This window comes from Chinchilla lanigera, unplaced genomic scaffold, assembly GCF_000276665.1.
Source record: "Chinchilla lanigera isolate Chin_1 unplaced genomic scaffold, ChiLan1.0 scaffold00809, whole genome shotgun sequence".
Classification (NCBI taxonomy): Eukaryota; Metazoa; Chordata; class Mammalia; order Rodentia; family Chinchillidae; genus Chinchilla; species Chinchilla lanigera.
Genome location: NW_004956210.1, coordinates 1 through 9,836, shown reverse-complemented (window position 1 = coordinate 9,836; position 9,836 = coordinate 1). Strand labels below are relative to the sequence as shown.

General features: G+C 47.7%; 1 protein-coding gene across 1 annotated transcript; it reads right to left on the bottom strand.

Annotated features, from left to right (window-relative positions):
- Window positions 1-3,017: 3,017 nt before the first annotated feature.
- Eif6 (eukaryotic translation initiation factor 6) lies at window positions 3,018-9,611 on the bottom strand. Its single transcript, XM_005415177.2, has 6 exons — window positions 9,122-9,611; window positions 8,951-9,036; window positions 7,399-7,574; window positions 6,713-6,889; window positions 6,324-6,505; window positions 3,018-3,296 (listed from the first exon to the last, which is right to left on the bottom strand). The coding sequence occupies exons 1-6, from the start codon at window positions 9,226-9,228 to the stop codon at window positions 3,287-3,289; spliced, it is 738 nt and encodes a 245-aa protein (XP_005415234.1). The 5' UTR covers window positions 9,229-9,611; the 3' UTR covers window positions 3,018-3,286.
- Window positions 9,612-9,836: the final 225 nt, after the last annotated feature.

Sequence of the window (9,836 nt, the reverse complement as noted above, 5' to 3'; positions counted from 1 at the left end):
GGAGTAAAGTCCAGAGGCAGGAGCCGGCAGCAGCACGGAAGGTGACTCAGGTGAGGCTGCAGAGAAGGAAGAGCATTGTCAGGAGCTGCTTCGCAGGGCACACCTCACCCCCAGCCCTGGACCTTTGTTCTAGCTAAGCCCTGAAGAGCCACACTCAGAGCCTGGCCCCATCCGGATGCTGTCTGACTGCATCCCACGTTACACAGTCTAGTTTGGAGTTCTGTGTTTAAAGACTAAAATGAATTCTTCCTCAGGGTGTACCAACTTGCTTAATAATTTATTTGTTTACTGATGACAGAGCCACAGAACATCAGAAAAGGGAGCTTACCCCAAGGAAAGGCTGTACCTAGAACCTAAGTCCCTTATGGCAGACCTGGGGCCAGAACTCTGGCTTCCATTTTCAAATGCTCCTTCAACTGCTAACTAAACAGAAAAGACTAAGAATACTAAACTGAAAAACAGATCTGTTCTGAGTATTGACTACATTCTTTTTTTATATTTTTATTGTGAGACACAGTCACATTAAGTAAGTTGCCCTTGCTGGGCTTGATCTTGTGATTCTCCTCAGCCTCTGACAGTAGGGGGATTACAGGCCTGTGTCACTGCACCCACTCGAAAACATTTTTATTGCAAAAGAAAATCATATGCATGATTCTAAAACTGAAGTACATATTCTAATCACCCACCTGCTATCTTCAATCTGAAGACTCACGCATACCTCAAACAAAACATGTCCACAAATAAAGACACGAGTGAGTGTTCTTGTTTCTGTTCCAATACCTATTTCTGTGTATCATCTGACTGTGGAGGTGAGGAGTACAGTACCAGAAAAAGGCTGACCCCTGCTGGGGAACGCAGTGATTCTGCCCAACTTCAGTGGCAGTTTCTAAGTTTTGCCATTATATACAACATGTGCTTTAGTTTTTGATAGGTATCAACTATCACATCACTGAAATTTTTCTATTAAAAGGTTGCTAAAAGGGGTTTTGTTGTGTAATGAAATGATAAATTGTGTAAGTACTGTCTTCCTTACAAGATTCAATGTTGCAAAAGAATAGGAAATATTATTACTCATCACCACATCACTGTTACCTGGTGCATAAAGTTACTGAACAACAGTTTGCATGGTAGGGATGTAGCTTAGTGGTATAGAATTGGCCCAGCATGGGGCAGGCCCTAGGTTCCTTCCTGAGTGCCTCAGTAGGGGAGAAACCAGAATCTTTTACTTGTTCACCAGTAGCAATACCAGAGTCACTCAGTATGGTTCCCAAAATATCCACATCAGAATCACCCAGGGTACCTAATTTTTTAAAAATAATAAGACACAAAAACCAAGCATGGTGGCACACATCTGTAATCTTAGTACTCTGGGAAGGCTGGGCCAGGGGAATCCCAAGTTTGAGTCCAACCCAAGCAACTTACCAACTTAGTGAGACCCTCCCTCACAATAAAAAAGGGTTTAGCTCATCAATACCACCAACAAAACAAAAGCCTAACTTGGATACCACTCCAGACTTACAGAATCAGAATCTGAGAGTGCATCCCAGTAAGTTACATGAACAAGCATCCCGACATCTGCTAAACTCCAAACCACAGGCTAACAGTCAAAATTTCCTGATGTCGGCAAATTCCTCAGCACTCTGAAAACACTACCTTCCCCTTCACACATCCCACTTTGTCCCATCTCTGTGTCTACTTGAGCTACTTCTCCATTTGCCTCTGCCTATTCAAATACCTTACTCCCTAAAACCAAACTAAATGGTCCTTCCTTTATGAAACTTCCATGATCCAAGAAATCTTCTCATCAGAACTTCCCACACCCCTCATTCAAGGACAACCAAGGCACTTTATTCTTCTTGGAGGCACTAAAAGTTATGTGTGGCCACTACATTTGTCCTCTACACTCTGAGCTCCTCAGAAGCAGCACATAGGACTCAACTGCCTCATTATCCCCCAGTCTTGGCCACAAGGATCAATCAATATCAGGCAAGCAAATGAAGAAAAAGGAAGGGGAATTCTACCCATGGGAAGCATAGGGTATGTTACTTGGCACTTGCTCCACTTTGGGGTTTCTATCTTCTAGAGCAGTAATGGCCAACCTTGTTAGAGTTTTCAGTGATACACACGTCCTAAGTTCGCCACCACTGCTGTAGAGAGCCTCTACTCAGGGTAGGACAGGTTTGAGAAAGGTCCTCAATTAAGGATGAGAGAGAGGGAGGCAGGCTACCTAGCACCTGCTGCTCCTCTAATGCACACTTTGTGATATCCAGTGTTGGGGCCTCATGTTTGTTTTGTTTAACCCAGAATCATCCAGACTGTGATTCTGACGTAATAGCCACCCTAACCAACACCTCCCTTAGCATCCATCGGGGCTCTCCTTGAGCTTGTGTTTGTTTTTGAGACAGGCTCTCCCTATGTAGTTCACACCAGCTTTGAATTCACTATGTAGGCCCAGCTGGCCTAGAACTCCCAGTGATCCTCCTGTCTTGGTCTCCTGGATGCTTGAATTATAGGTAGGTGCCCAAATCCCCATGTCTCCTCAGCAATTTATAGTAGCCTTCCCAGCTTTCCTATCCACAACAGCTCTGTCCTGTCTGAGGTCCTATATCACTGGCTGGAGATACTAATGCACAGGAAATTCAAATTGCAAAACAGCATGGCCAGAGATCAAATAACAACATGGCCCAGAAAGCAAGGTGGTGCATGTTTATAATCCTAGAGCTCTGGAAGGCTGAGGGAAGAGGATCACAGGTTTGAGCCCCGCCTGGGTAACTTAGTGACTAAGTGAGATTCTCTACCAATATTTTAAAAAAACAGCTGGAGATATAGCTCAGTACAAGTTCAGAGTTCTATTGCCAATACTACAAAAAGGGGTGCTTCTTCCTCTCGCCCTGGATGAAGCCTCCTGTTGATGACGGAGAAGACTGTGTGTATGTCTCCCTTTCAGCTTTCCCAGAATGCTTAACACAGGGAGAGGGTGGGGCACATGCCCACACGCACAAACAGCACACTCAGAATGGCCAGAGGCAGGTGCCCTTTAATGGGGTCCCCCAGAACAGCAGAATCCTCATCCAGGAGCCAGAGCACTGACAGCCAGAGTGACATGGAGGGTTTCTGCAGGAACAAGGTTCAGAAGATGGCACCGATGGGGGGCCGGGCGCCCAGCCACTCAGTTTCACTGATCCCTCTGCCACACCTTCTTGGCGGCAGCAAGCACAGACTAGGTGAGGTGTGGGGGAAGGAGTAAAGTCCAGAGGCAGGAGCCGGCAGCAGCACGGAAGGTGACTCAGGTGAGGCTGCAGAGAAGGAAGAGCATTGTCAGGAGCTGCTTCGCAGGGCACACCTCACCCCCAGCCCTGGACCTTTGTTCTAGCTAAGCCCTGAAGAGCCACACTCAGAGCCTGGCCCCATCCGGATGCTGTCTGACTGCATCCCACGTTACACAGTCTCGTTTGGACTTCTCAGTGTTTAAAGACAAAAATTCCTTTGCCACTCAGGTTGGACTATCATGTTTAATTAGTTACTGATCACAGACCAGAACCTAAGAATATTAAGAGAAGGGAGCAAGAGAACTCAGTCAGAGGAACTGATGTGCTCAGGCCACAAATCACCCAGACACAGGGCTGGACCAGAACTCCTTTTTCAGAATTCCGCTTTATTAGTGCTACCAAACACAAGGATCAGAAGCATTAGGCTGAAAAACAGATCTGCTCTGTAAGGATTTATTGAAGAACATTCCTACTAGAATAAGCCGGGTTGATGACTATAAAACTGGAATATGTACATATTCTAGTCACATACCTGTACCTGACATCTTCATCCTGAGGTCTCACAAGCACCTCAAACAAAAGTCCACAAACCTAACATGCTAGTGAGTGGTCTCACTTTCTTTCAGTGACTATTTCTGTATATTATCTGACTACACAGGAAAGCAGTACCAGAAAAAGTCTGACTAGTGCTGGGGAATGTAACAATTGTGCCTGGCATTAGTGATAGTTTCTACAGTTTTACCATTAAATACAGCATTCGCTGGAGTTCTTTGGTATGTATCAACTATTACATCACTAAAACTTTTGTTCTCAGGTTGCTAAGAGATCCATTGTTGTTTAATCAAATAACTGACTGTAAATACTGTCTTTCATACAATCCTCCAAAAGGACAGGAAATGTAGTTTACTTACCACTGTATCACTAGTGCTTGGCATATAAAGTTACTGAACAAGACTTTTCAGGCTAGGGATGTAGCTTAGTGGTACCGTACCTGCCTAGCAGGTAGTAGGCCTGGATTCCATCCCCAGTGCCACAGGAAAAAAACAAAAACAGAAAACCCAAACTTTCGATTGCTTACCAGTACTGATAGCAGAGTTACTGAGTGTGACTCCCAAAATGCCCCAGTCAGAATCACCCAAGGTAGCTTATTAAAAGAAAAAGCACAAGCGATGGGCCCATACAGACCTAGGGAGTCAGAATCTGAGGGTTGGTACCAGGAAGTTCTATAAGAATTCTAAAATATGTGAAGTCCCAAACCACGGGATACCAGTCAGAATTTCCTCAATGGTCATTCAAAGTCCTGAGCATTCTGTGAGTTCCCCTTCACACAGCTCACATTTTCCCACCTTTGTATCTGCCTGTCTCTGTATATTCAAACCTACTCATTCCCTGAAGAAAGACTAAATGATCTGTCCTTTAGAAAACTTAACATTATCCCAGAAAGCTTCCCATCAGGCTTTCCAAGCTATCCAAGCGAGGACAATTAAGGTGTAGTAAGCCCCAAATTTATGAGGTGCCAGCTTTTACAGAAACAAACAGACCTCTCATTATGAACATTCATAGATGCAAATAAAATGCAGTAGTTCACCCTAACCTTAACCCTGCACCACCATTTTAAGGCAACTATAAAGTAAAATAGTTTACAGTATTTTTGTGTGTGGATTTTTTTTTTTTTTTTTTTGGTCATTTTTGAGACAAGGTCTCACTATACAATTCAGGCTGGCCTCGGGCTCACTTTGCAGCCCAGGCTGGTCTCGAACTCCCAACAATCCTCCTGCCTCAGTCTCCTGAGTGCTAGGATTACAGGCGTGCACCACCACGCCCGGCTTGTGTTGGGGTTTTTTATGGTTTGTATTATGTGTTTGTGTCAAAGGTGTCTAAGACTAACTTTGTCAGCATCACAAACGAATCTGACTTATGAATATTCTTCCAGAACAGAACCCATTCATAAATCAGGAACTTACTGTACGTTTAATTCTCCTTAAAGAAAGCTAAAAGGTTTTTGTTGTTTTTTACATTTTAAGAGAAAGCTACAAGTTGTACGTGGTTACTACACCCTTTTCCTGGGTCATGCCCCATGGAGCCTTCCCTAGAGGGATCAAAAATATCAGGCAAACAAATGGAAGAAAAAGGAAGGAAAGGGAACAGGGTCTCTTACTTGACACTTGCTCTACCTTGGGTTATTCAGCTTCTAGAGCACAGGTGGCAAACCTATGGCACCCATGCCACAGACAGCTGTTTGTTATCACTGAAAGCTCTAACAGGTTTGCAATCATTGCTCTACAGAGTCTTTGTTCAGGGCAAGACAGGCATCAGAAAGGTCCTCAACGGAGTGTGAGAGAAGGAGGTAGAACTACTGCTGCTCTTCAAAAAACATTCTAAAGCCTAACGTGTTCACACCTTCAGTGTAACGGCCTTGTGTTTTTCATTTTTTTTAATCCATAAATAACCAGACTCTGATTTTGATGCAATACCCAACCCAACCAGTACAAGAGCTCCTTAGGCATCAAAAGTCTTCAGCATTTTGCTTGTTTGTTTTGGTTTTTTGAGACAGGGTCTTGCTATGTAGTTCAGGGTGGCCTTGACCTTACTATGCAGTTCAGACTGGCCTCCAACTTGCAGTGATCCTCCAGCCTCAGCCCCTCAAGTTCTGGGATTAAAGGTATGCACCACACCACCCAGCTTGCTGAGCCTTTTCAGCAGCCTTCACAACTTCCCTAGCAAACAGCATCTCTTTTCTGTCTCAGGTCCTGGGCACTGGCTACAAATACCAAGAAATGTGCAAATACAAACCACAAAAAAACATGGTCAATATGATAAAATAAGAAGGACCAGCAGAAAGTTTTGCCTAGAGAGCTGAATCATCAGAGAAAAGGATGAGCACATGCTCAAGAAAGGCTTGCTGGCTGTTTCCTGTGAAGGCTCAGCAGTGTGTGGGTATACACTCACATTTGAGGACCACCTAACAGGACAAACACAACTCAGCACCCATGCTAGGTGGCAGCTCTTCCCTACCCCCAAAGGAAAAGTAAGCTCGTACCCTGACCCGCATACCTGTCAATGAGGGAATCCCGCATGCTGGTGGCAATGGTGCTAGGCTGGGCTTCATTCAGCTTGAAGACGCTCTCCACCACCGACAGCTCCGTGCTGGTTGTGTCCAGCCCGCAGAAGGCACACCAGTCGTTCACCACCATCCCAGCAGCAATCACCTCGCTGCCTCGGTTCACAGTGCCCGCCTGCCAAAATTGGGCTTGGCATGGAGCACAGCACGGCACGGCACAGCGGCCGAAGTCTCTCCCCTCCCCAATGAAGGCTCTTCCCAAAAGGCTGCTCCCTGAATCTGGACCCTGATCCCAAACTAGCGTGGCTGAGGATCCAGATTCCAGAATGCTGGGCAAAGGATCTGTCTCAGCAAGAGACGGGCAGGGCACAAGAAGTCTTACCACGAGGGGCACCTGGAGAAGAGAGGACAGCTCATCTTGATCTTCAATTGAAGTCTTGGGATGCACCAGCCCTCCCTGATTGCTGAAGACACAGTAGCTTCCTACTAGCACCTGTTCAGCCACTGTCTGTCTGAAGACTTCTACCTTGAGCACATCAGCCAGGATTTCTTCTGTCTCCTGTCAGTCAAAGATACTGTTGCTCAGGGTTCAGGACAGGTAAGCCAAGAAACAGAAACCTCCATGCCAGAACTCAGTGCCCCTCATTTCTCTGCTATGCAGCTGTACATGGAAGCCTCACTCAGGGAAAGGACAGGCTACAGTTTAGCACAGAGTCTGGGCCAGCTCTGGAGCCCCTCAGACCCGAGCATACCCTGAACACTGGGGGCTGGCCTCCAAGTCACCCTTTTCCCTCTAACACACCCTCCACTTCAACTGTCAGTCATCTGTCCTGGCCCAAGCCTGGCCACTCTCCCCAAATCTCCTAACCCTGAAGGATTAATGGTCTCCCAGCTTCTGACACTGACCACACCACCGAGGTCCCTGTTATAGCTGCTGTTCCTACTGATGGCCTGATATGTACAGAAACCACAAGAGATGAGGCTAACTTCCGCCTGTGGGGCAAACACGATAGCTAATCACAGCCTACGCTGGTCCTGTGGCTCTTGAGCCAAGCTGGGCTACCTCACCCTGTCCAGGTCTGGGTGGACTAAGGCCACGTAGTCATTGCAGGTGGTAACGTTGCCCAGGGCTGAGAGCCGCTCCTCCACCCGCCGGATCTGCACTGAGTCTGGCAGGCAGTTGCGAATGTGCTGCAGCTCCTGGTCAGTGGTGTTGTTGGGCAGCAGGAGCCCATGCCTGTTCCCTGGACAGACCCAAATTGGATGGTGGAACAAACACAGGCCGTGAATAAAGAGATGCTTCTGGGACTTCAGGAATCAAGATACAGCCCAACCCAGCCCAGCCCAATTAGGTTCTCCAGGATAGCTTTAGTCTCAGACCCCAACCCTCTAGCCCACTGATCCACACATCACACCAAGTGTGCCAGGTCCCGGGGCCGGGGATGTAGCTATCTATCATCATCTACCATACGGAACAGTAAAACAACCTGTGACTATGCCAGTCCCTTCCTAGGTACTGTATTATATATCCAATAGGAATATGTACCTGTGTGATACTTACACAGTAACACTATTCCTAACAGACTAAATACAAAACTGCCCAAATACCCACCATTAGAATGTATGAATACACCCCAGGATACTTACCTAAAACATACTCCATAGCAACAAAAAAAAAGTAAATTATACCAACACAACTATGGCCAAACTCTGATCGTCTGAAACTCTGAGCTTCTCTCCTTAAAATACACAGACCCCAGGCTATATCCTTCCTTGTTATGTCAAAAATTGCTTCAAATCCTAAAGGTATGGTTAAAGATTCAGGTGTTTTAAGTACATCAGAAACTAAGTAAAGGTTATAATGTTTTAACACTTTTTTTAAACGTAAAAAAAAAAAAGGTGTGGCCGGGGATATAGCTCAGTGGCACAGTGTCTGCCTAGCAAGTGCAAAATCCTGAGTTCAATTCCAGGTAGGAAAAAAAAAAAAAAAAAAAATGGTGGTGGGAGACATCTATATTAGCCCAATGCGCACAACTAAGAAACTAGACATGGCAGTAAAGGGACATAGGGCCAGCTTAAAAAAAGGACCAGTGTCAACAATGCTGAGAGGTTAGAGACTACAGATGGGATTCAGAGATGAGGAAAAGGGAACTGAAGATTTCAGTGTGGCTGAATAGGATGACCCAGACTGTTAACCAGTCATTTCATAGAGGCACAAATGGATGGTCAAAACCAGAGAGAAGCAGGCCCATAGTCAGTGGCAAGGAAGATATCAAATTATAATCCTCCACATTAGGTGTGGTACTTGGTGAGTTACACAGATTTCTGAGTCTCAGCTTTCTCAGTCAAATTAGGATAATTTCTACCTCTCAGTGTCGTTGTGAAGAGGAAATGAGAACGAGAGAAAGCAATTAATGTTATCTGACTATTCTCCAGAAGGTTTTTTTCAGAAGTTGTCTTGATATACCGCCACTCAGCCTGGGTCCCACTCAGCCCCGAGAGATAATGAATGAAGGCTTGGAAACTCCTAGGTCACTCCGAATTCTCTCCAGGGACACGATTAACAACTACTGTGCTTGGAGACGCCACTCCCTCCCCACGCGTCCCGCACATGCCTTACCCACACACATGCGCCCGATGATGCGGCAGCCGGCGATGGACGCGTGCACCACGGGGATGGTATCGGCGAGCTCGCCCTCGAACACGCTGCTGGGACACAGACTCGGGGTCACCAGCCCCGACGCTCTCGGCCGGAGCTCCCGACTCCCGCAACCCTCCCGCTCCGCCGCACCTGTAGAAGTTCTCCGATCCTCCGATGGCCACCAGGCAGTAGGTGTTGGTGAGCTTGGCGAAGCAACCGATCTCACAGTTGTTCTCGAAGGACGCTCGCACCGCCATGAGGGAGGCCTGGAGCTTCCCCCGCCGCCAGCGCAGGGTACACCGACCGCCTACCAGAAGTCCAGGTCTCGGGGCCTCCCCCAACTCAGGAGCGCCGCGACCCCGCCCTTCTAAGCAGGTCAGATTTCGGGTCCCGCCCACTGGGCCCCTCCTCCTCGGGCGCGCGTCCTCAGGCCGCTCCCTTGCCCACCCGGGCCCAAACGGAGCTGACCCAAGCGGCCTCCCCGCACACCCGCTCACACAGGACACCCAACTCCACACAAACCACACCACTACTTGCTCCCAAAGAGCTTTCCGTTTCCGCCTCGGCCCTAAGAGACTTCCGGGAGAGCCCTGCGAGCCAGCCACGCACGCGGCCCCTCTAGCTCCTCCCCGGGGGAGGGGAGGACTCTATGGCAGCGAATGCTCGGCCCGCGCCCCGCCTGGCGCCGCTCCCCGCACGCTCGCCCGCCCTCATTGGCTCGTTCGGTTGTTCACTCTTGGAGCTTTTGGGAGGTTCAAGCGACTAAGACCTGTGGCTGGCTGGTCGGTGTGACCCCAGGGAGAGGAGGAGCCAGAGCCGCCTACCAGGAGGTGGGCCGATGGTGGAGGCATTTACTGAAATGAAG

Excerpts from the sequence above, each read along its gene's own strand:
- Eif6 (XM_005415177.2), bottom strand. The coding sequence starts at position 9,228 with ATGGCGGTGCGAGCGTCCTTCGAGAACAACTGTGAGATCGGTTGCTTC. Across the intron at positions 7,575-8,950 it reads CATCGGGCGCATGTGTGTGG|GGAACAGGCATGGGCTCCTG; the intron begins GTAAGGCATGTG and ends GGGTCTGTCCAG. Across the intron at positions 6,890-7,398 it reads TCCACCCAGACCTGGACAGG|GAGACAGAAGAAATCCTGGC; the intron begins GTGAGGTAGCCC and ends TTTGACTGACAG.